Below are 25,983 nucleotides of genomic sequence, written 5' to 3'. Positions count from 1 at the left end.
TGATTAAGCAATCGCTATGTTTGACTTCCAGTATCGCTGAGTTTCATCGGTGAAGGAACTACGGAGGAGCACGACGCACCTTTAGCAGGGAGCGAGCGGTGGCAGGCAGGCAGGGAAGGACACCAGGCTGAGCTCCTCAGCCTCTGACACTTGCCACCCGGCTGCAGCAGCAGTCCCATATCTCTGCCTCAGTCGCACGGCAAGGTGTTGTGTGGGGCGCTGAGATGTGTAAAGCAACCTGCTTAAGAAACTGAGGCACCTTAAAATTACATACCATAGTTTTCAGCCATCCGAGCCTGTTGTTGCTTCTGGCCCACAGCGTGTAACATGCTGGCAGATGGCTGTCCTTGCCAGCACTTCCCCGTTGCAGCCACAGACGGGACTAAATTCAGTACTGCCAGTTCCACATACTTAGGAATAAGGCATCGAGATGCTAAAATTATGGACATGGAGGGTTTTCTGATTTGTATGCTGCTTTTTGTCTTAGTAGGATGTGGACTTCTGAGCTTTGCACCACAGCTGTAACAGAGTTTGGCTAGGAATAGTTATTTCCACTGCATTCTGGCACCAAGAAACAGGCTTTAAGAGCAGTACCAAATATCGTGGAAGTCTCATTAAAATCTTGAGCAACAGCAATCCTGCAAATTGGAAGCAGCAGCCGTGGAAAATTTTAGCCAAGTGTTGGCATGGTGCTTAAGCTTTACGTGATTCTCCAGGCCTTTAAGCCCCAGCACCTTTGCTCCAGTGATATAAGACTTCCTTTTATTTTGTTAGTTCTAGCCATAAGTAGGAGTTATTTAATGGGCATTAGTCATAATGTCATGGATATTACACTGCTGAGGCAGCTTGGGGGCTCGTGTCACCTCCATCTGTGCTGGTGGCCACACGGACTTGACCCCCCTTTCCTGCTGCTTTTTGGATTTCCCTTTCTAATTCCGTAATGTCAAGTGAAGCCCATGTGTTGTTGTCCCTAGCAAATGATAGGGGTTGGGCAGCGTTCAGGTGCTGCAGGAGGAAATTAGCACATTGTCCTCAGAGCTCCTTGCAGAGCTAAATAAAGATTTACAGGGCAAAAATAAAATGATGTAAAGAACCTGACAGAAATGGGACGGTAACTGGAAGGTATTAAAAGACAGGAACGTGCGGCGTTATTGAACTGATTGCCTGTGTTTAACAACCAGCAGATAAACCTGCTAAAGTCGACATTGGCTTTGGCAGCTTAAGACATTAGAAATACACTGAGCACATGTACTGTGTGACTGCTCATTAAGATGTAAGTGAGAGATTGCTGTGTACTGGGTAAAAGTGTTTATACTGCAGGAAATAGATTAAGTGGTGTTTTAATATACAGGAAAAGAAAAAGTGGTAGCTTAAAAGCAAAAACCAAAACCCCAAAACAAACATTATTTGCCTTGGCTTGGTGTGAGAAACAGCTGTAGGATGTATTTCACACAGCTTATAATGAGAAATTAATTGCAGTGAAAAAACACAGACTGGCCAAAACCAAATTATGACATACAGCACATTTTTTCTCTTATTTTTTAATGGATAGCTTAAGGGTTTTAAGAATTTTTTCACACATTAATAGAGAGACCAGAAGGCTGTTAGTCCAAGTTGATAAAATCATGGCCAAGGCTCAGAAAACCTAACTTCTTACAGAAAAAAAACACTTCCTCAAATAGATTTTGTGTTGCCAAACATCCCCTACAAGCACATCTTTTTAAAAGGTAAACCTATCTTGTCAGAAGAGAGGCATGTCTTCCGGAAGCTCAACTATGAACTACCTTTTATGTCCTTTTAATTTCATTTGATGTCCAATTTAGATCCATCCCAGTATGCAGAATATTTCTGAATTTAATTCTGGTTTTCTGAATTCCAATTTTTCCAAATTATTTCCAGACTCAATAAAGTGGAAATCTTGTATAGTCCTGAAAATTGTTTTTGATAATGGTGGCTGAAAGCTTGCAAGAACAGCATCTGAAAGTTGGGTGCTGAAGAACCCAGACCTGGATCTCTGCCCTCAGTCTTGATGTAGAGAGCCTCACCTAGGATGTGTTCGTGAACCAACACTATGCGTTAACATAACGCTCCTTGAAAGAAGAGCAGTGGCTTATCAATCGTAGCGAAGAGGCAGCAGAATTTTTCTTATTAATTTAGGAAACGTATTTCTTAGAGAGTATCATTTCTCTATCATGAAATATATTTAATTCCAGTATAAATATAAACAAATACACTAGATGCGTGTAATCAGGGTTTGTTTTTTCAAAATCTCTTGATTTTAAAGCAGCATTTTATCTGAATTAAAAAGACCATCCATGCTATTGTAGCCTTTTTGGCCAAACCACACAGTGTTTAACTGAAATATATCAGTATAACAGATGTGTGTTATCATCTCTGTAGCCTTTTTACTCACAGCATTGGTATCTAGCCAAATGCTCCTTGTAGACAAATATACGTGACTTACCTAAATTGAAATGTCTAATTGAAAAATAGCAAGTAATGTGAGAGTCAGTATGGGACTAGCATAGAATTGGTGCTGCATCTGATATGCTAGATCACTGTTAATCTTTGTAAAACATCCATGTTTCAACCTAGTAGTGAATAGGAGGGGATGGCTGCTGGACCACTGGCTGCTGACAACATGATAGTGTGCTGTTGGGCTGCTTCTATTTGTAGGGCTAGCAAACCAAAAAAACCCACTGGTTTGAAAAAAATTCTATTCTGCTACAGAATAGTGTCAGTTTTCCACCAAAATGTTTAAATGCTATGTGCTAACAATACAACCAAAAATTATGTTAATATAGTCTGTTTAGTCTTGGGCTTTAAAAAGCAGGGACTTTCAGTGTTGCTGCATCCATTGAACTTTGATTATGTTTTTCTGCATTATCTGAAGAATAAATGTAATGGAATAAAAGGTATAATCCCTGGTGGGACATTCACATTCACACGACATCCTATTTGTGTGGCAGGATGCAGGCAGGGAGGCGTACTCAGAAACCACCCTTCCCCATCGAGCCCCAGGAGTGGCACCGCAGGAAAAACTCTTCCTTGTGGGCTTGAGGGGAGAAGAGGGGAAAGGTAAAAGGAATTAGCGTCTGGACTCAGCTGCTGTAAAGCATCTCTTTATGCTGGCTTAAAGGTCAATTGAGGCATGCAGGAGTTTCCTGGCAGAGTTCAGTCCATCACTGGTCATTATAATTTGCCATAGCTAGAAGTTGAATGTATATGAAATCTGTTTTTCTGTGAAGACTGGCTAAGGCATAGTAATACTGCTTCTTACAGCTATTCGAGTCAGAGAATGAGATCCCCAAAAAAGTTACTTGTGCACAGAGCTCTCAGAAGAGAAGTAATCCCAGTCTTTCTTTTGTCACTTGCAGGTAATTCATCATTTACTTACAAGGAGTCGCAAAGGAGTTATTAGCTCTGTCACCAATGTAGTCTCCAGAAGAGTGTGCAGGCATAGGGGGTGCACAGTTGTTGCCATGTACTGATGGAAATGAAATGTAGTTTTCAGTTAATGTAATAGACTCTATTAGACTCTCTAAAAACTGCTAAAACTGGGTTTGTTTCCTTAAAAATCAACATAGAAACTCCGTAGTGAGTGTGTTAGGCCAAAACTGCAAGCAATTTAAAGTCATCACATTCGACTTAACTCGGAGGAAGGGCTGACCAAGGCTTGCTTCTTGGCGCAGCCTGCCATTCACATATGGCAGTTTCCATTTGAAACCACTGAAGTATAAAGGTAGGCAATTGCTCACCAGCCAAGAAATTAATAATAAACATAAGAATTTCAATGTGGCATTTTAGCCTTATCTCTGAATCGGCTTTCGTAGTTTCCACTAAATAGTGTGTCTGGCCATAACCTGTTTATTTTTACACCTGTAGTTAAACCTGGCCCCTGCTGTAAACCGAGGTAGTCCTTTGAGGTCATTGAGTGCCTCTGGCATAACATCTTGTTGGCATGTACTTGTGTGCAGGATGGGGCCGGGCCCTCCATGGGAACTCCATGTCTGTTGCGCCCAGCTTTTTGAATTTTTGGAAATTATGGCTGGGTTTTCACATACATCTCAATTTCAGCAGGGCACTCGCTTTGCGGCAACCCGGACAGCTCTGTTGACACAGCTCCAGAGGAGGCAGAAGCGCAAGACTTGGAGTCATCTGATGAGGCCGATAAGATGAGCAAGGTGAGCAAGCTTCATTTTCACATGACAAGGAGTGAAAGTGCAGTACACTCACAGCTGATGTGCTGACTTCACAGCTGCACACGATTAGAGCATCCTGCCTGGGAACATGTTAATCTTACTTTGAAGGTTTTTACGGATGATATTGAATGTCACAAATTGCAGCTTTGATTATGGCACATAGCTACCTCTTAAGCAAGACTTGCGCCCTTTTTCCAGGGTTGGTTCCCATCTTCAGTATCTTGTGATAATATTCCCACATAGTCTTTAAATGGACTGGTTTATCACCTCCTTCACCAGAGCAGGTCAGCGAACCCAAAAGATCAGGTGGATTATTAAGATTTCTTATTCTTTCTTGATTTCTAGGCATAGGAGGAATGTGAGTTAAACAGTATTGCCTTAAATTAATAGCATAGCACACATGATAGTTTTTAAATGCAAACTAATTATAGCCAATCTACCTTAAATTGAAGCAAAACTCTCCAATTATAGCTAGGAGGTTGTGCAAATGGATTGCTAATTGCCATCTATTAAGGGATGGGTTTTGCAGTGGTTGGTAGTTTGCACTTGCTCTGGTGCTGGGGAGCTTTACACAACATAAGGTGTGATGATCAGTGACTTTTGCGGCAGAATCAAGTGAGATTATTTTGAGGGCACTGATTACTTTTAGGTATTTGTTGCATAGGTGATGGTGAGAGTTTAAAGCTATTTTTCTACAGAATTCACGATCTAATGAGTATCAGATCTCACTCAGTCTGTGTTTATGTACAGGTGTATTTTTTCTCAGCTCTTGTTTTAACTAAAATGTGTTATAGTGAGCTCTGAACTGGTCCCTGTGCTATTCTACTCATCATTGTAGCAAAAGGAAGGAAAAGACCCAGGCCTCTTGTTTCCTGATCTCTTATGTCACGCTAGCCTGTAGTTTTGTCTTTGATAGCCAGACAGTGGAAGTCAGATAAGAGGAAACATTCCTGTGCATGAAATACATGCAGAGCTTGCATGCAGGGGGGGTGATTACTCTTACAGTTTGTTTCCAGGTTTTATTACGGGACATTTTCTTGTAAGTACGAAGAATTTCTTCTTGAGTAAGTGGAAGTGTGTGTTGATACTTTGGGAATTTTAACTGTAAATATGTGGGATTTTCATATGCTCTGAAAGGAGTCTCATCTGTTAAAGACTGGAGCTGGAAAAGCACCGAGCATAACACATAGCTGCTTGGGGAATAAATGTCCTTGCTGTGTTTTCTGTAGCTTTCTGTTTCTGAACTGTGTGACAGGCTGTGGGGTTCCATTTTACATCTTGCCTCCTGGATCTTCAGAGCTGTAATTGCCTGAAGCAAGGTGTAAGGATTACATGATTAGCCTTGTGGCTCAGCAGGTTTAGTTAAACTGAGAAATGTGTGTTAGCAGCTCTAATGCTTAATATTCTTATATTGGAAGAGTAACTTGTAACTCTAACAAGCCTTGGTTTCCAATGAGAGGAAAATCTGTCTTTCTGCAAATGAAATGTTGACATCAGTACATGTTTTCTTTTAAAATTCAGAAATATGTCTTGTTTTGTTTGTGTGATATAGAGGGGAGTGAGGCATTTTACTTCACATTCTGTTTGCTATGGGACAAACTGCTCGAAATGGTCTTCCATTAGAAAAGAAGCACACTCGTACATTTGGCATCAATTTGGCAAATTCATGAATGCCACTGTCTCTGTTCACATAGAATAGCTCTGTACTAAGTGGGCTTTCTTTGTGACTCCTCTCTAACGAAAGCTGCAGAAACCCCCAAATTATTTTACAATGCCTACAGATAATTCCAGTATATGGTAGAGGAGAGGATGTCATTGCTTGCTAATCGCATGCTAATTTTTAAATACAACAACAATGCAAAAAAACCTAACCTAAAAAAGCTCAATCAACGGGAGGGTTTTCCTAATCCCTTTGCTTTTCTGTGTGCTTGGAAAAGCCAATCCACGTGGGGACTAAGGAGTCTGCAACACGTGTTTTTCCGTGGAAAGTCACCACTTGGCTGGTACAGTGAGGAAAAAAGCAAAGGTGTTTTCCTGTCCGTGCACTGCCACACCTTTCCATGCTCCTAGGATTATGGCGCAGAAGATTAAGCTGATGTCCTCAGCGCTGTTTTACACGGGTTATTTTTGTATGTGGGAAGTGAAATGTTCTGCCGTCGTACCAGCAGGAGGGACATGTTCTCCTGTATCGCCATTACTGCCACAGCTTCCAGTCTCCCTCGGATGGTGGAGTTCAAGGGAGACTTTCTTTGTTTTCTGCCCTTCTTGGCAAAAGCAGGGCAGGAGCGCTCTTATCCATTCACCTCTGGGCAGCAGAGATCCAGTTTAACTACGCTGGAGCCTCCCACCTAAATGCAGAGTTCCCCTTCTTTCAACGCAGATGCAGCATTAGCAGCTGAAGATCTGAAAATAGCATTTGGGTTGTCTTTTGCCTTGTGATAGCACGATCCTGAGGCAGGGCTTAATCCTGCAAACACCACCGCTCCGTGCCGTGGTGCTGGCGGTCCTCTGACGCCCACGGAGTGCTGCAGAGGAGGAGAGCTCCAAGCTTCTCCAAGGAAACTTCCCGGCTCTCCAGCCAGCAAAGCGATCCTAGGGGAGAGTTAATAATTCATGGGAAAAGGAGAGGAACACAGCGCTGCGGCTCTCCTTTGTCCGCTCTTGTAGCAGAGGCTGAGTGGGCTTTTTATGAAGGTAAGCTGTGTGAAATCCTACCAAAAGCTGGGCTTGGGTCCATTCTGACTTACCTGTAACTCTGTCATGTAGGTGATAGGTGGATGTGTAACACAGGAGGTACTCGAATCTGTCTTCCCTTCTCCTTCTTCTCACTCCCAGCTGTCTCTTTCCCTTCCCCCAGCCCGGCATGTGTGCACGTGGGTGTGTGTTTCCTTAGTAGTGGTGCATTTGTTTCTTAATCTGCAAAAGCCTCCAAGCTGTTGATGGTGGTGAAGGATTTGAAGGGTACACCAGTAGCTCTGAGGATTCCTCCCTTTTCTGAAAATCTTACCTTCTCTATATCCTAAAGACCCAACAACGTGGAGTTTACTTCTCCATCACTATTGTCAAAGGAATCATTATAATAATAAGCAAAAATGGGATGTCTGTAGAACTATTCTGATAAAATACTAGAAATGCATTTCCAAGGTGGGTTGAGGCATCGGCAGTGCAGTGGTGTGGGATAGCTGTTGTTCTCTGGACTCGCTCCCTATCAAATTTCATGATGCCTTCGCTGCGTCAGCCAGCCCTCTTAGGTACAGTATCTCTTGGGTTGAAATCTATGTAAACAGTAGCAAGCAGGTACGCTTTCTGGGTGCACCTCTCTTCCTTTAAGCCATGCAAGTGACAGTGGCCTGAGTGGTGCTCTCAGTTGCTTTTGCTCTGAGGTGGGCTCCTGACTTTCCCTTCTCTCCCCATTTTGTGTGGGAGTCAAGAGGGAGGAGAGAGCTGGGAGGGAGAAGAGTGGGGTAAAGGAAAGCCTGCTCTCTGCCACCTCTTCAGGCTTGCTTTCATCTAGCATGTGAATTCAAGTTTCAGGCTGTTTATGAAATCTAGATGATGCCCCTCTGTCGGTCTCCGGTTCAACAGAGTATTGGGAACATTTCATACCAGAGTCATTTCCTAAATGGTTACTTGCCTCTGTGGTGACCTGCCTGTTCTCGCCTTTTAAATATTGTAGAATAAATTGAGGTTCAAAGGAGGTACCCTGAAAACTGAGTATAGGTGTGAGTTCTTAATATTGCAGGTTACCAAAGGCTAAGACCGGTGTTGTATTGCATCTCAAGATCAGTCTTTGTGCATATTTTTCCCTGTAATGGTCCTTTGAATTTAATTGGGGATGTGTTTTAAAAACTGTTACCAGTTAAAATACGACAGGACACTCATTGTTTCTAATTAAAGACATCTGCCTCTTGCAATGAAAGCTAATTACTTTGCAGCACTTGTGCTTAGGGGAGTGTGCTGTAATGGGCTGTGTGTGTACATGCTTATACCATTTAGAGGTATTTTCTCTGAAAAAATAGGTCGTCTTCCCTCTGCAGCATTATTCAAGACCAGAATTAAGTCTCAAAACCTTCGACGTGTTGCAATAGATGTGAAAGGATTAAAACAGGGATTTGAGGGGTAGGTTTTCCGGTAGCGTAACTGGCTTTTTAAAGTTCTTTTAATTCTGTGCCTCTGTCCCTTCAGATGTTTAATATTCTTCGGCTGTGCCGTTCGTAGCCAATCGGCTCGTGCTCAGCCACAGGCAACAGACATTTATATTCCTGGGCTGCCTTCACCTCTGCTTTGCTGCATTTCAGCCTCTCTGCTGAAGTTTTCCTCTTAACAAGTCTATGAAAAGCAGTGTTGAGTTCTCAGCTTCGACTGGTAACCGGCTTTTAATTCCAGCCGATGTGGAGAGCGAATGAGGCCGGCGGCAAATGGCACATGCGGAAAGGCTTTGCTTAGAGAAATATGGTCACTGCCCTTCCTTATTAAAATGCAGCCATCTTCTGTGTTGCGTGCCAAGTAACCAGCACAGCGTATCTGTCTGGAGTGGGAAAGCCTTTTGGATCAGCTGAATATGTGGAGAACTGGGATTTTCCTCCTAGCTGAGTGACAGCTCTGGCAATACTGCCTTTCCAGCGATGTCGGCTCTTTGGAGAGTTAACCATAAACTCAAGAACAAAAGCGCTGGGAGAGCCGGCGACTCTCTGTACCGTATGCTGTATTTGGTGAGCAGATCTACTGTGCAACGTGACTAATCTAAGTAATTAGCAGTTAAATGAATTTCCATGCTGTTTTAATTTTCAGGTTATAAATTCGAGGCTGAGCTGTAATGTATATACCCTGTAGAGGCTTTTTGTTATTGTGCAATGTCATTAGCAATCCTGGCAATGCATGAAAGGATCCAATTTGCCTGAGTTTTGTTTGGGAGATCAATACTGCTTAGAGTTTGCCATCCGTGGCGGAACAGAGGTGCTGCATGTGGTTCAAGGGGGCAATCTGCCTGATGCCCAGGCACCCGTATGTCTTTATATGGTGAGTGCAAGAGGAAGTGGCTCTCACAACTATAGGGCAGGCAGCCAAAACTCCCTGCTGTGGGCAGCTTGATGAGTTTAAGGACTTGCTCCTCCTGCATGGGAAGTATGTGAGCTGAGCTCCTCTGCTGAGCCCCCTGCAGAGGAGGGGTTAATGTACTTGCAAAGTAAACTTCATTTTACAGCCCAGTTGTGCCAGCCCCCCGTCTCATTTTAAGGTTGCTAGATGGGATTGCTTGCAGAATTGTGCCTGAAGTGTGATGCTGTAATTCTCATAGAGAAATCATGGTTCAGTGCTATCATTGTAGCAGCTGGCAAACAGAGCTGCTGTTGGGAGATAAAAGGATGTGTTTCTGTTCCGAACCTTCCCTAGTCTATCCACTTTCTCTAGGAAAGTGGGGACAGAGGCTTTCATTAATACTTTGAGAGTTTTCAGAAAAATAGCTGTGTTCTGGACCTCCCTGGGTGCAATACGCATCTGCTTTCTGTCTAGAAATTGATTTTTTTAAAGTAGATATAAGGTAGAAAGGGTTACGTTCAGGAATGAAACAAGGCAGTTCGTTCAATGAACAAGCAAGAAAACAGGTTTGTGAACATTATTGTGCTTGAGACTTTTCATCTGTCCAAAGAGTATCGGGTGAATGATACTTGGGAAATATGTAAAAGATGTGAGGCAGGGCAGTGGCAAGGCAGAACTCAGCCCTGCTGCTGGCTGGAGCTGGGTATGGCTGAAGTTGGCGAGCAGCTTGTTAACTGTGGACAAGCAGAGATGAGGCTTTTAAGTCTTCTGTGCTTCCTTTTTGGCATATGGGTGTAACTGTTCCTTTTGGGGCAGACAGCATGCCTGTATGATAGTTATCCAATTTTCAAATACTTCTTAATGTTTAGCTGGTGTTTCATGGTATAAGTGGATTTTCGCTCTCTCTTTCTGGGTGACCCATCTTTCCCTGCAACTTACTGCAAGTGCACAAACAGGATGGTGAGCTGTCTGTGGGGTATCAAACATGAACTGCTTAAAACACTTGGTTTATTTTTGGAGTTTGGTTCCATACTTGCTTTATACATTATAACTATTTTTAATTGTACATTTGGCTCTTACAACAAAATGTCACTGGATTTGCCTTCTTCAAATATTCTTTCACAAAATAGTCTTAATAAAGCTAAATGTTTATAAGGAAAACCCTGCCTATCTTGGGTCTCTGCAGGCTCAGATTAACATCTGTTAATTGTCAGTTCTTTGTCCCTTTCCAGGAGAGCAGGTAACTCGGGCAGGTTTTTTTGCCTGCGCTGAAGCCAGGCTGTCACCTACTGCACTTTGTGGATTTGGGGCTGTTGGGATCACTTGTTGAAATCTAATGCAAACTTAACCTAAAAGTTTGGGTATGCTTTGGATATACCTAAGAGTATGGCAAGTATAGGTGGAACCTTGCTGAGAAATAAAAAGAATTACTTTGACTAATAAACCCAACTCTGTGACATGTGCCATTACCAGAAGCTGAGTTAGTTGGAAATGGACTGGTTCAACTCACTGCTTCCCCCTGCCCTCAATTTACAACACTTCTCCTTTCTCCCTCATCCGAGTTAAACCTCAGATACTGAAGATGAATATTTTTCCTGTAATAAACTATGTCCAAGAGGCATTTTTGTATAGACAGTTACAATTAGTTCATTGCTTACACTTGTGTTCTGAAGAAAATTATCCTTTGCATAACAAGTGTCTTTACTAATAGGCCTTGCAGTGGTACACTCAGGTGAGGATTTACAGCCATAAGATTACCTTTAGGGAAAGCAACTCTATTATGGAAGGAAATCCCTTACTTGTCACTAGCGTGGTTAATGCTCCTCTTGGGCTTCATGGCTGCGTAGCACTGTAGGTGCACTGAGAGGGGAAAACAGCTATGTGTGAGCAGACTGTGCAGCTTAACAAATGCAGCATTTTTCAGCACTGGGTCATCACGAAGGTGTGGGGTAGCGCAGGCTCTGGGTGATGTTTCTCCTGGCTGGTGGGAGTGATCTCCCAGGGGGCAGGGCTGTGTCTCCAAACTACAAGGTGGTGATGTGCTTTTTTCTTTTCTGTTTTTTTTCTTTATTTTTTTTTTCCTCCTCTCTTTGCATATTCTCTGTTTGAACAGGCTAATTTTGGGTAAGTTGTTTTAGCATGAACTGGAGGGCTATAGAGGCAGTGCTGGGAAGTCACTAAATCTGGATTAAGATACCATGGCAGGATTAGGCACAGAAGGTTAGAGAGGTTATCAAGTGCAGCAGCTCTTTTCCCTCCCGTGCCCCCTCCAGGTCTCTGGGAGGGATGGAGACAGGGCATGTTGCTGCTCTGGCAACCCTAGAAGCCTGGGGCTGTTGTTGCTGACACCAGAGACTATACCTGCTCCAAACTTTTCAGCGTAATGAAAGATGCAAGAAGATGATCTAACATGAGGAGGTGAAGAGAGGATAACTGTCTATATATATATACAGCTGATTAAACATTAAAGAAACCCGCCAGATGTAGCAGCTCTGAAAAACCTGACTTACGGGGAAGAAATTCACCCCGCAAGCCATGTTTCCTGACACAGACCAGATATACAGTTACTTTCCCAAAGAGCTTGCATTTGAAGCCTTGGGAAGCTTTGGTTCCCCAGATGGCTCTGCTTCCCCGAAAAAGAGTTTAAATGGTTTCTGTCTCCGCGTTGTCTCCTTGGCTGTGTTGACACAGCTATTCACAGGACTGTTGCAAACTAAGTTAGGGAACGGGTGGAGGGCTGGGCTGTGTGTTTTGTTTGCACAGTCATTTTTGGTTCCCGATTTTTGGGCCATTTCGTTTGTTTGTTTTTCAATCTTAAGTACTGGAGGAGCCTATTTTAATTAAAGTTCATGCTTACCTGAAACCAGGGATGTTATTGAACAGCACTTCGATTAACTTGAATTGTGCAACTCCCCTTCCATCCCAGTCACCGAGAGATAGGAAGGACAGATATGTGAAATGATGTGTGCACTTCTGGACTTTGGTGCCTGTTAAAAAGCCCCCAAGCTGCAACTGCTTAACTGCAAAGGCTTCTCAGCTCCATCCTTCCTATAGCTCTTACTTAAATTATTACCGCTGGTCTTTCCTCTTCCTTCTTTTTAAAGAGTACAGAGCAGGTCGCTGCTTTCTGTCGCAGTCTGCATGAAATGAACCCTTCTGATTCAAGTGCTCATCCTCAGGAATTTACAGGACCCCAGCTGGCCACCATGCGACAACTCACAGATGCAGATAAACTGCGAAAGGTTATCTGTGAACTTCTCGAGACAGAGCGCACCTATGTCAAAGTAAGGGGTCTCAATGCGTTGTTTCAGTCTACTAATATTTCTCCTGCCTCTGGAAAATTTACTAGTTTCTTCTCTAATACTTCAAATTGTTTCATGCATGTATCTCTTAGTTAACTTACATTCAATTCTACAATCTGTCCCTAGAATAGTAACTTAAACCTCTGAAATAAATTGGCTTTCCAAATTCTTGTGCTATCATTTTGAAATTACTTAGCTGGTGTGCAGAGGAACACCGCTCAATGAAATCTGGTATTGATTTTGTGAGTAAAACTGTGTAAATGTTTCCTTTTACTGTCTTAAATTCTGTGAAATCCAACTATTTTGTCTTATGTGTGAAAGGGAAAAATTCATAGACTAGGTAAACAATGATCTTTGCCACTTCAATCAATATTCAGAGGCAGTTTGAGGAACCAACATGGGAATCTTTTTCTGAATTTTTAGGATTTAAATTGTCTAATGGAGAGATACCTGAAGCCTCTACAAAAAGAAACGTTCCTCACACCAGATGAGGTATGTTAACTTGCTTATCTTTTTGCTAGATAGCTTACGCACACCACTCTGTTCCGCCCGCCCCCAGCTTGACTCGCTTGTCTGAGCAAGGGCTACGGAGAAATTTTGAATTTTATTTCTTTTAAAATAATGGATTGAGTATAAAGGTACTGCTCAATAATGTATAGTCTGTAGGTTATTTCCTGACGTCACACTGAATATACAATTGGACTGAGAATTACTCAAGTTCTAGAAAATGTGATTTAGCTGCAAAGTGATATTCTCAGCATCTTGCTTTTTTTTCTCTTATTAGCTGGATGTTCTCTTTGGGAATCTGACTGAAATGGTAGCATTCCAGGTAGAGTTCTTGAAAACTCTTGAAGATGGAGTAAGGCTGGTTCCAGACCTGGAAAAGCTTGAAAAGGTTGAGCAATTTAAGGTAATCTCATTGTTTACATTCTGAGTAGTCCTTTAACACTCTTCATCGTATTTGTCTGACTGCTGTCACTGTTCACGTAAAAAACTACATCTACTTACGCTCGAGATTTAATTTTTAGCTAATACTGGAGCTGTTCGAAAAACATCCTGCTACAATTGTAGTTTATACTGTGTTTAGCCATATAGAGCACTAGAAATCTGTAACACCATGTGCTTTTAGATGCTATTCTTGCCCTTCTGCCAGATTCCTTGTCTCAGGCTGTCAGGAAAAGCTAGAAATGGAAAGTTACATAAAACCTTTGTTCTGACAAGTCTAATGTAGTAGTTCAGAAGCCAACTAGGGCTACAGATCAGACTGTAAACTGAATTCTGTATTTGGGCTTTTGATGCATAGCCAAACTATATGGCAAATACTTCCAACTATCAGCAGATGTGCATCAAAGGTAGAAATGTAAACTAAAGATATATAAACTTCACTTAAAAAAAAAAAAAAAGAAAATGCAGAAACATAAATTTTGTTTTATTTCTAATTCAGTCATGTACTGGATACATGGCAAGAGGCTAATACAATGTTTTGTCTTTGGAGAATTTTACTCTTGCTTTGAGCACTCACCTTGGTAGAGGACAGGATGTCTGCATGAATAATAATAATTCCACTGGGATTGCTGTTCAGCTAACATACAGCCCTGGAAGAACTACTGAAAGAATTTGTCTTTTTGCGCATGTGTGGCTTTGCCATCAGGTGCTTGTTTAAAATAAGCATCAATCATGAACACTGCCCTTGCATAACTAGAACACAGCTTTTGTTTTGTAGGAAATGTGCCCTTAATGGAGAGCAGAGAGACACTTTTTTTTGTGGAGGAAGTCTCTGTGACCACTGTGTGCTCTGAGCTTTAAGAGAGGAGTGTGGAAGAAGCCTCCTTATGGAGAGAACTCTGTCTTCTGAGCACTGCTGCTTCCACCTCTTTCCATAAAAAGTGCATCACCCTCACTTTCAGTTCTGTCCTACGGGCATAGTCTGAAAGCAGTGTGCAAAATGGGACTTCAGGGCTTCATGGTTTCAGTTCTGCAGTTTGCTTCCCTCTGCTGACTTAGGCAAGCTGCCTATGTGTTGTCTCACCCCCCCGCCCCACCCCATGTTGTCTTGTTCCTAAGTGGGTAGTGGAGCAAACACTTGACCGTGGCGTAGACATCTTAGGGAAAGATTGTGTTTGGCCCTTAAGACAAACTCATTTTCAAGAGAGTGAAGACCTTGGTGTGTCTGTGCAGAGGGATAATAGTCTTGCTTGCAGCTCCTTAGTGTCTTGATCCGTTACAAAGTCAGATACATGCAGTCCTTTCTGTGGCCTCTGGTCATTACTTAGATCAATAAGGTTTTAAGGTCAGGCATTTAACTACAGTTCTGGAACCGTGAACCTAGTTCCCTCTGTAGTCAGTGGTGTCTCCAGATCATCCTAACTGGAACTTGGCTAATGATGTTAATTGCATAGCCTGAATCCAGACACCAAGGCTAGGCCTGTTTCTTGCTAGATGGTGTGAAAACACTCTAAAAATACAGTATCCTGTCATCTAAAACCTAAACGGAAACTTTGGGTGACCTGGCAGAAGGGAAAATAACTAACTGGCTTTCATGTGCTTTTTTCCCTAATGCTTTTTTTTTTTTAATCCTAGAAAGTATTGTTTTCCTTGGGTGGATCCTTTCTTTACTATGCCGACCGGTTCAAGCTGTACAGTGCCTTCTGTGCCAGCCACACAAAAGTCCCCAAAGTACTGGTGAAAGGTAAGAGCCGTGTGCTGGACAAACAGACCTGGTCATGCAGGGAGAGAGATGTTGCAGTGACACATTGGATTGGGCTGGCACAGGTGGTCCTTGTGGATGATGAGAGGTGGCCACTGCACCCCAAACCATGCAGGGCAAGTTGTGGCAGAGGAATGGGGGTACATGCGTGCCTGGTTGCTCTCCAGGAGCTTTGGCAGTAGGGAAGTAAATCCATCTGGCCTGAGACGCTTGCAGAGAGCTCTGTGCTATGGGTGTTCTTGGACCACCATCGATGCAATGATACCCGAGTAGCTCATTACAGGAGGTCATTAGCCTCGCATGTAGTTTTTCCCCCCACACTTAATTAATTCTCCCCTGACATGTTCAGTTTCTTTTCAGTCATGTGGGGAGTGGAAAGATTTCATAAATGGGAGATGTGGCATGTGCTAATGGATCACTGTGTACTTTGGAACCAGGAGTGGTGACACTTGTTAATGACCTCTGGATCCTTCTAGAGTTTGTGCCATGAATGCTTGCTAGTGGCAATCCCACTGAAGCTCTAGCTAATGTGGTTGAATGCTGACAGCCACTAGGAAGGGATCAGCTTGGGGGAATGCTTTATAGAAGCTGTCTAAATATTTTAACTTCACCATGCTCTCTTTCCCGTCTCTTCTTCCTCTCACCTTCATTCCAATTTGCCTGAGAAATTTCCATGTATGAATTCCTAGTAGAGCTTGGCTTGCTGAGATGGAGTTAAATGAACTGTGGTCTGGCTTATAAATGCTCTTGGGCCTCCTTGCCTTGGGGTGATGTTTCTTTCCCTGTGAAAGTGCTAATATCTTAGAGTTAGCAGTGCTTCATGCAATTCATTTTTGGCCAAGACATTAAATAAACAAATGGTTCCAGTTGTAGCAGCAATGCCATTAAGGGAGGAGCTCTTATTTTTCAAAGAACATCTGGATGCCTGACAATCGAAAGGGTTTTTTGGGGTGGTTTTTTTTTTTTCTTGGTTGGTTTGGGTTTTGGTTTTTTTCCTTCTGTGCACATTTTTTTCATTTCTACTTGTAAACTCCTGTTTACCACGCTGCAAAGAATACTTGGCAGCTCTGTGGAATATATGAATAAATTATTTGTTGCTAGTCACATCCATGCTTCCTTTCAGCATCATTTTGTTAGACCTTAATGTTAAGGCCATAGATTAGGTAGACCTGGTTGTTTTGTTTTGATTTTTCATTGCTGACTGTATTTATAAATGAGAAATGGTTGTGCTTGAATTATGGCACAAACAGAACTTAAAATTTTGTTCCAGTGATAAATCTCTTTAAAAGCCTTGGGGTGTATTTCAGGTATAATTTGGTGTCCTCAGCTGAGGAGCAGGTGGCTTTTGGATTTGAAACTGAAGTTGTTTTATTGAAATCAGGTGACTGTCTGCAAAAAGCCCACCCAACCTTGGCAGGGGACGTGGCTGTAATAAAAGCAATTGTGTGGAATTGTTCCTGCACGGAATAACTTGTATGTCTAAAAATGCCACCTTCTCCATACTTCACTCCCTGTACAAATTTATGTTCTAGTAGAGAGAGCAACAGAGAAAATGGTATTTTTATAAATTCAGTAGCAGTCAGGTAGAAAAGATGATAGCTGTCAGGTGTCCAGTCTGCCTGTGCTCCCAAAATATTGAAGTACTATCATAAGTTTACTGCTTCCTGCCTCCTTACTAACTCTTGATTTTTGTTGTTCAGTACTGCATTTTAAGGTTTAATGAGGTAACAATAACCAGACTCGCCAATATTATAGGTGTACCTGTCAGACTAGACTCATGAGTGGTGACTTCTTACAAATATCCAATTTGAGCCTTTTCTTAAAGGAAACAGATGACTGAAACAATTTATGCTACTCTCAAATAGTTGCAAGGCCAGAAATACTGTGGATAGTGAAATTAAAAACTGCATGTATTGGTATGGTAGGTGGGTGCCTGTTGTTAAATCATAAACAGCATCTGTGGCAAAGTGTCAGTAATTCAAAACCTGAAATGCATAAATCTAACACTGTGGACCTGATAAATCTGCGCCTCCTTGCAAAACATCTCTGGATACATGAATTTAAAGCTGGAAAAGTCACTTTATCAGAGCATCTGTTATGATTTTTGATTTATCAAATAGCTTCATTTTAATCTTCCAGCCAAGACAGACACTGCTTTCAAAGCATTTCTGGATGCTCAGAATCCCCGACGGCAGCACTCCTCCACGCTGGAGTCTTACCTCATCAAACCCATCCAACGGATACTGAAATACCCTCTCCTGCTGAAGGAGCTCTTTGCTCTGACTGACGTAGACAGCGAAGAACATTATCACCTTGATGGTAAGGGGCTAACCTACATTGCTCTTCCCTGTTGAACCTCTGATCTGGAACCCTCCTCCTCCCCCTTCCTCTCCGAGGCTTAAAAATACCTTTTGTGTCTTCCCCTATCTCTCTGTCTTTCTTCTAGTGGCCATAAAAACAATGAACAAAGTTGCCAGCCACATCAATGAAATGCAGAAAATCCATGAAGAATATGGGGCAGTGTTTGACCAACTCATAGGAGAACAAACAGGGGAGAAAAAAGAGGTAACAGAAGATCAAATTTAAGAGAAAAAGGCTGTTATTTTTGTGCCTGTAGCATGAATGTTAAATTGTATCAAATATTTACCTTTCGTGCTGTGTCATTTAAGTGAATCCTGGTGCAAACAGATAAATCCCAATCCAATTCAAAAAATGCTTTTTCATGTACAGTTCAGTGAGTGGGGCCAATGTAAAGAAGTAGTGGGTTAATTCACCTTCAGTATTGTGCTTGGGTCAAAATCACATCCTCACCTGCAGTTCACTATTTTGATGTCCATGTCTTGGCTCTCCTCGTTCCACATAAATAATCTCACCCCAGTCTGAGTGGACTGACGTGCTGAGGCAAGTCTGTACAGAGCTCTTTAATCACTTTAAAGAGATCAAAATGTGAGGAGCGGTGTGTGAGAAACTGCTGTTTCTCTTCTAGAAAGTGTGTTAGTGGGCGTGATATGTGAGAGAGCCTTGGGCTTTGGTCTAGATGTCTCATACGGTGCATATGCAAACATGTGAAGATCTAGTGTGGCTCAGTCCTGGCTGACCATCTCAGAAACCCATGGAAGGTGTCTTGAAGTGTCAGACTGAGACCTGGACTCTCCATTTACCGATAAAATGTAGGTCTGCAGTCCAGCGGCACAGTGAAGGAGAGCGGAGGGCAGTAAGAGGGGAATGGAGTAAGGTCAAGGGGAACTCGAGGAAGAGGTAGAGACACACTAAAGGGCCGATGGGAGCAGTGATGTGGGTGAAGACTAGAGAGAGATGTGACCGTATGAAGTAATGGTAATGGGGTTTTGCCAACAGCCAGGATGAAGAACAAACATAAGAGGCATTGGGCTACAAGGCAAAGGAGGTCTGGGATTGAGTAGTGTTGAGGAAGCTTTGGGTGTGAGAGCTGGACAGCAGCAGTGGGGAGGGAGGATCAGATGGTGGGTAGAGGGCAGAGACTAGGTTTGGCGCTGGCAAGCAGCAGTGGAGAGAGCGTGTCAGGACATCTGTTGGGAGAGCAATTGTGGTTTGGTGTTAATCTGTGAGACGAGACAGTAAACATGTATCTTAGTGTTGCTTTTGTTATCAGGGAGACCTCAGGTTGTTGTGCTGATGGTATCCATGGCGTCCTTTGGCAAAAGTCAGACTTCACTGAGAGGAGGCTGGAGGAATGGGATAACATGGCCACTAGACTGGGGATAGCCCTCTGCGAGATCCTAAGTCAAAGTGAAAGATCAGGTTGCTGCAATATTAGTAGGCATCTCCCAACAGTTGTTATGAACTCCTTTATTAGTCCATTTCCAGCAATGTGGTTTCCACAGATGAGCCTTTGGGTGAAATCAAGAGCCATAGCAACTGTGGGGAAGAAGTGCTTTGACTGCTTCACGTGATGTGGTCTCTAAGCTTTACCCCAAACTGTGTGTGTGATGGGGGCTATGCTTAAATGTTCAAACAAAATAGAGAGAAACTGGTAGGGAGAAAGATGGACAAAGGAGAAAAAAATGCAAGGAAAACATCTGGTTTTTGCCCTGGCTTCCCACCAAATTGAGAGCCAGACTCTTGAGTTTGACTTCTCCTAATTTATGCTCACTAGTTAAGGATTTACATGCATATATTGCTAACTGTCACAGTCTGTTTGCACATGCTTGCAGTCATCTGATGAAATATTCCAAAAGTTTGCTTGTGGGGTGTTTTTTGTTTGTTTAGGAATAAACTTCAAGTGAGTTTTCTTGAAGTGAAAATTCAAGTAAGCTTTCTTGAACTGATTACACATTGTGTCTTTGTGCATGTGTTTGTGTTGGCAGGTTGCAGACCTTTCGATGGGGGACTTGCTCTTGCATAATACAGTGATATGGCTGAATCCTCCTGCTTCACTGGGCAAATGGAAGAAGGAACCTGAGCTGGCAGCATTTGGTTTGTATCCTAGTAATTTTGTTTTGGATGCCTAAAAGACTGTCAACTGTGCCTTAGCGGATATTTGTTGAAGGTAGTTGAGCATTGCCTTCCACAAGGTTGGCTGGAACTTAAAACCGTATTTGTCTCTGCTGCAATGGTCAAATTCTGTTCTGTGTCGTTCTAAAACTGGTGAAGAATTTGGAGATGACTGCTGTAATAGTGCAAGAGTTTCTTAAACCCATATCCAAGGCTATGAATTAAGAGCTATATAGAAAGGTATTTGTCTCTGAAAAGATATAGTTCGGTAGTCTGATCGATGCCAAGTAACTCTACTTCACACCCTGCAGAATGGGTTGGGGGCTTGCAGAGGCTTTGCCTTTTGTCTCCGTGCCTTTTGCCAGAAAGAACTTGTATATCCAAGCTTTAAAAAGTGCTTAAAAGCTAAGCCAGGACTCCCAGTGAGTTGCTTTGGAGTGGTCTGTCTCCCTCCAAGTAGTCTATCTTGGGTGGCCAAACTAGAAATTGAAACTGCTTTTGGCATAGATCTCAAGGTCTTTCCACTGCATTGAAGTGTGGTCCCTTGGAAAGGTACATGATTGATTATCTTGGCTAAATCACATATCTTTTTTCTTTCAGAATTATATCAATTAATGCAGAGTGTGCTAAGTTTTCTTTATTTGTTCCTAAATTTCTTTACACACAATGGGCTTTTTCCTTGTTGTTTCCAGAAAGTGATGCTGGTTAGGAAGCCAGTAATTTTCATTTTTTTTTTATACCAAACAGACAATGAATGAAGAGTCTTTCAGCTTTGCTCTGGAACAGCTTATAAAAATTGACTGCTTTCCCGTAAGTTGGGAAAGCACCTGGCCATACCCTGAAGCTGAGTGGCTTCATGAAAGCTGCTAGGAATGTGCAGCAACTCCTAATTACTCTAAAAATCTTTAAATTGGTTTAATAAAATGTCCTATATTGTGTCCATGCAATTCAGTGTGAAAACAAAGGGTGCACTTGAGGCCTGAAGAAGGAGATCACAAGGAAAACTGGAGCCTTGAAACTCCAGCTCCATGTGGATGTTATGTGGCAGAAGAGGAATTGGATTACACGTCTGCCTGCCAGTGGTGCTCACTTTTTAATTCAGTGTAGACCACTGTCCTACCTGGGAGGGGTTCAAATTCCGTCCAAGTGCAGTCTCATCGGCTGACTGGCTGCGTGCAGCTGTATGCTGCTCATTTGTCTGAGGTGAACTTAGCCAGAGGGATTAAAGTTTTCTGAATTTTTATACAGAACTGTTGCTGTTCAAATAGTTGTTCCGATAACTGGTAACTTAAACTCTTAAGTTTCAAGTGACTTGCAAGTAACCTGGTTTTGTGTGGTAAAAGCTGTTGAGCTTGAGTTTTTTGGGAAGAATATGCAAGAGGGCTGGTAGGTTTACTCCTGCCTTCCCTCCCTGACTCAGGTGAGGGCTGTCTGAGGAGCTGAAAGGTCTGTGTGCTTGGGCATAGAGGAGACCTGTTCCCAACCTTACTGACTACATGGCTTTTGTCTCTAACTTTCTCCTTTAGTGTTCAAAACTGCTGTGGTCCTTGTATACAAGGATGGTTCCAAACAGAAGAAGAAACTTGTAAGTTGCATGGACTTACATCGGTGATGCTGTGTGCATTTGTGGTGCTATGATCAAGATTTGCTTTCCATAAAGCTGTCATGCTAGAGTGTGCTTTTGCATATGTGATCCTTGTTCTCTGCCGCACAACTGAGGTTTTGGGTAATGCCAAGTGGCCTGCTGTTCAGCCTGGGTGCAGCTGTCTGCAAGCGTTCATTTAGTTTATCCTTTGCTCTCTGCTGGACTAGTCGTTCATCTTGCCTGCCACATCCATTCCATGCTGTGGAGTGGACTTTCATGAAACAAGGTATCACCTTGAACATCCCTCTTGTGTTCGACTCTTTGGTCAATGTACGTGAATCAAATATAAGAGCTGATGTCTGTCAGCTTTCTTAGTGAAACACAATACCCTCTTTTCAGTTGTGGCTGTTGCATGCCACTGAGCGAGTGCTGGCTGCTCTCAGCTAAATTAGGTGGGCCTACTGTATGTATCAGGGGATCCTACTGGAGTTTGGGATGAAAAGTTGAGGCTAAGCTTGACAGTAAACACATGCCTTGCTACAATAGAGAACACAGTTTATAGTATTACAGAAAACTTTTTGATTCCCATGTATGGCATAAACCGAAGTGTGATTTGAAATGCTTGTATGGTTAAAGTCAACTGGCCACAAGATAACTTCAGAGTGACTAAAGTACAGCTAATCCATGTTCACTTGGATTGGTCTCGAATGACTTTTGAAGGCATTGATAAGAGTCGATTGGCCTAATCGTTGCTTTTGTTTAGATTTTAGCAAGATCTTCCTAGATAGGCACTTCAGTGATGCGGGTTACTAAGATGTAGTGAGAAAATAAGCACTGCAACAAGTCTCTAGCTGGACATTCTCAGTGCAAAGCACAGGAGACTTTTGTGTCTGACTATCCCAAGGTGTCTCATTTCCTAACGGTATTTTGAAATTCTTCCAGGGAGGATCACATAGAGCTTCAATTTATGAAGACTGGGATCCGTTCCGCTTTCGCCACATGATACCTTTAGAAGCACTGCAGGTTCGAGCGTTGGCAAGTGCAGGTAACGCTCCCGCTGCATGAATTTGGCGGGGTTCTTAATGTTTGGTCTGGGGGCATTCACTGGCCAATGTTTGTCCTTAGTACATGTGTACACAGTTTCTGGGTTCTGAAAAGGGAACCCGCAACCTCAACATCCATAATAGCCCTGGAGAGAGATAAAGGGGCAGAAGCTCCAGTTGTGTATCTCTAGCTCGTCAGTACTTTTCTGAAGCCAGGCAGGGTTCTGTAAAAACAGGGCAAAGTTATTGCTGACTCTGGTTCACTCTGTTCCTCTTCTGGAGACTAGAAGGCAGTCTTGCAGCTGTGAGACAACGAGCTAGTGAATTTTTGTTCTTGTGGTTGATGGCTTCATGTGAAGCTTATAGTATTAAAAATTTCAAAATTTTAAACAATTTGCTCCCTTTCTAATGCATAAATGAAAGTGGAAAGAACATAGGAGGTAGCTGTAAAATGTGACAATACTCTATGGAATACCTGAAAAGCTGGGTTGTTTTGGTTTTTTTTCGTATTTCTATGGGACTGAGTGAGTGCGTATAAAATACAACCAGATTTTCACAAGTTTAAGTCTATTGTTTCATTAGTCACTTGCCCACTGCTACCTTTCAGCCATGAGTTAATATTATTTGCACTGTATTATCTGTTGTCCTGGATGGTCTTAAAACACTTCTTCAGGATTATGGAATAAATACTCTAATTGAGGTTAAATGTGAAAAGCTGTTAGATGAACTTCTGCTTGCTTTTCACTTTAGATGCAGAGACCAACTCTGTATGTGAGATTGTCCATGTTAAATCTGAGTCTGAAGGCAGGCCAGAAAGAACGTTTCACCTTTGCTGTAGGTAAGTGCGTTTCCATATTTTCAATGGCAGCTGCATCTCTGGATCCCAGCTTGCCTACGCCTTTCCTTTAAGGCAATCTGGGAACAGCCAGTAGGGGGAGAGTTAAAACCTTACTCCTGGCAGGCAGAATTTTGTAAAATGTATTAAAATAAAGACATATATTTGATCAGCCTTGCACCTTTATGGGAATATCCTTATTACAATTTTCCTTTCACAAATTTACATCCAGTTAAACTCTAGCATTGGACCTTTATGCTAGGTAGCTGCTAATGTGTCGTGTTCAGCTGGTACCTTTCATGCCAGCAAGTTCCAACCTCTGCTCTTAGGGCATTGCCCTTTCCTTAAGTAAACCTTGTCCATCTTCATTGTGGTGGTTGCCCTGATGTGTTTGAGTTCAAATAAGAACTTGGTACACAAGTTCACCAGGGTCCAACAGAGCTGATACCAAGCCAATTCCTACTACTAGGTAACAGAGAGTTGCAGGACTTCTGCTTGGTGTGTGTTTACAGGAGACAAACTGAGATTCAATTAGCCACCGTAGGTCAGTTTGATGTGTATCGGACAAACAGAAGTGCACAGTTGGTATTGGACGAAAAGGAAGCCTCAAGAGGGGGGAATAGCTAAATGTTTTGTAATGAACAGTGTATTTGTTTCCTTTGATGTTCATTGCAATGACTATAGATTTAGCTTTGCTTTGAAAACACTGTATTAAATCGAATCTTCTGTGGGGGAAGTGTGTGCCAGTCGGTTTGCACTGTCTTAAATTACACACCTGCTCATTATTTATCTCATTTACAGCGAGCTTTTAGCAGTTCCTGAGAGATAACGCTGCCTTTTGTATTCTCGCCTATTTTTCAGTTCACCAGAACACAGGAAGGACTTTCTGAAGGCAGTGCACTCAATTCTGCGCGATAAACACAGAAGGCAGCTTCTTAAAACCGAAAGTTTGCCCTCATCCCAGCAATATGTTCCTTTTGGTGGAAAAAGATTGTGTGCTCTAAAAGGTGCAAGGCCAGCCATGAACAGGGCAGGTACTGTAGGGCTACAGACTTTCAAGATCCCAGTAACCCCAGCACCATTGTAGGACATGTGGTGGTGTCTGTTACTTACATATTAGGATTAGCATTCTCTCCTGTGTATGTAAAAACTGCTGGTTTTCCATGCTTCACCTCCTTGAGAGCCTTAAATTGCCTCTGTTTACCTTACTTTGCACTCAAGGCTCAGCTTCAGAGTGGTCCTTCTGGCATGGAAGGAAGAAATGGGATTCCTGTCAATACTGATTGGCTGTGCACTTTAATCTGGAAAGGGGTTTCAGCTGAACAAAGCAGAAGCCCGCTGCATATTTCTTAAAAGCATGTACAGAATTTTGAGCTAACCCTAGCACTTTTAAACTAAAATGCACAAGAAAAATCAGCTACCCCAAGTGAGTGGCTTGGTTTGAAGAGATAGCTTTGTATGTCCTCCATTTTAGCCTGTTCAGCTCTATTGCTAAAGGGCACGTGCTTCTACTTCTCACATTTGGAGAGGCATGCACTTGATACTACTATTTTTGTAATGGCCTGTCCTAAACCATGGATTTTCCTTTTCAGTTGACTTCAGGCAAAAGCAATGAGAAAATCCCAGGGAAAAGCAGGTTTTCATTTTCAGAACACTAGATGATGGAGGGAAGAAACATTTGCTTCCAACTGAAAAGTATACGGCACCGCTGCGTGTTTTGTTCTGGTCTGTTATTTATTGGTTTTTTTTCTGCTCATTAGATCCAGCAATGTAGACAACCAGGCTTTCTGTTCCTCTTCTGTAATGGGCAGGCCAGACCAATAACATTCGCAGCATGGCTTCTCACTCGGGGTGTTGCTAGCCATCTGCCTCAGAGACACTTAAAATGGTAAGGAAGAGCAGTCAAAGGAGGGCCAAAATGCAACTGTTTTACCACAGTGCTTCTTCAGTCAGCCTGTGGGGCTAATCTGCTGTAGATGCCAAACCTTCTTTCAGTTTGGCTTGTTGGTGCATTTGCATGATGAATTCTGCAGAGATTAAAATCTCCTCTTAGAGTCCAGACCACTCACTACAGTTAAAATTTGCAACTGCTGAGCTGTTGTACTTAGTGCATGTTTTGAGGCTCAGGGATATTAATGTAGTCCCCACCCCCAAGCTGCTAGTATTTAATAAATATATACCTGAAGTGCTAACGTGCTGTTTAGTGGAGGGAGACAAGCTATAACCTCAGAGTTCACCTGCTTGCGATGGAGCTACGTGTGTGTGCACGTAAAGCGCTGGAATGCCTGCAGGTCCTTCGGCTGCAGGATTCGTCCCCTGCTTTGCCTCACAAGCCTCTTATGAAGACGTTCCAACACAGAAGATGTGAATTTGCTAATTGGGCCAGTTGCAAAAGCTAGTAGACCAGCTGATGCTGAGTAAGGAACTTCTGAAAGTTTTTCTGGTTTGGGGGTTTCCTTCCCCCCCCCCCCCCCAGTAGGGAGGGAGCAGGGAAGGGAGTAGCAGAGCCTAGACCAAGGAACTTACTTCCCCATAAATAACGCAACAATTGCAGCATCTTCAGCACTGAGGTAGCTACTTGGGAACGTATAGTGGTGCTCTTACCCCAGACAAAGCAATTTCCCGTACCGAGGTGTAAGGCTAGTTGGTTTTCATGGTGTGCTGACAGCAGGGCACTGCGTGTGAGAAGCTGAGCTGAACAGATGCATTTTGTGCTGGCTGGCTGCCTGCCTACCGCTTAGGAGGAACAGTAATTGTGGGCCATTATCCCAACTGTGGATCTGAGTAGCAGAAACTCCT

The 25,983-nt window shown here is 42.7% G+C and overlaps 1 protein-coding gene across 13 annotated transcripts in view; it reads left to right on the top strand.

Moving 5' to 3' along the window:
- Window positions 1-25,983, top strand: part of TIAM1 (TIAM Rac1 associated GEF 1) — a 194,133-nt gene that overhangs the window by 165,524 nt on the left and 2,626 nt on the right. For 9 of the 13 annotated variants that reach the window (XM_072845139.1, XM_072845111.1, XM_072845102.1 and 6 more), the window contains 12 exons: window positions 4,078-4,184; window positions 12,344-12,523; window positions 12,965-13,033; window positions 13,326-13,451; window positions 15,122-15,230; window positions 17,388-17,567; window positions 17,695-17,813; window positions 19,595-19,703; window positions 21,248-21,306; window positions 22,249-22,351; window positions 23,100-23,187; window positions 24,046-24,218. In XM_072845139.1, the coding sequence (XP_072701240.1) occupies window positions 4,078-4,184; window positions 12,344-12,523; window positions 12,965-13,033; window positions 13,326-13,451; window positions 15,122-15,230; window positions 17,388-17,567; window positions 17,695-17,813; window positions 19,595-19,703; window positions 21,248-21,306; window positions 22,249-22,351; window positions 23,100-23,187; window positions 24,046-24,218 (1,422 nt within the window). The remainder of the gene's footprint in view (window positions 1-4,077; window positions 4,185-12,343; window positions 12,524-12,964; window positions 13,034-13,325; window positions 13,452-15,121; window positions 15,231-17,387; window positions 17,568-17,694; window positions 17,814-19,594; window positions 19,704-21,247; window positions 21,307-22,248; window positions 22,352-23,099; window positions 23,188-24,045; window positions 24,219-25,983) is intronic. The other 4 variants (XM_072845165.1, XM_072845147.1, XM_072845156.1 and 1 more) reach the window with 4 other exon arrangements.

The sequence above is a fragment of the Ciconia boyciana genome, chromosome 1 (genome assembly GCF_034638445.1).
Source record: "Ciconia boyciana chromosome 1, ASM3463844v1, whole genome shotgun sequence".
NCBI lineage: Eukaryota > Metazoa > Chordata > Aves > Ciconiiformes > Ciconiidae > Ciconia > Ciconia boyciana.
This window is presented reverse-complemented; position numbering and strand designations above follow the sequence as displayed.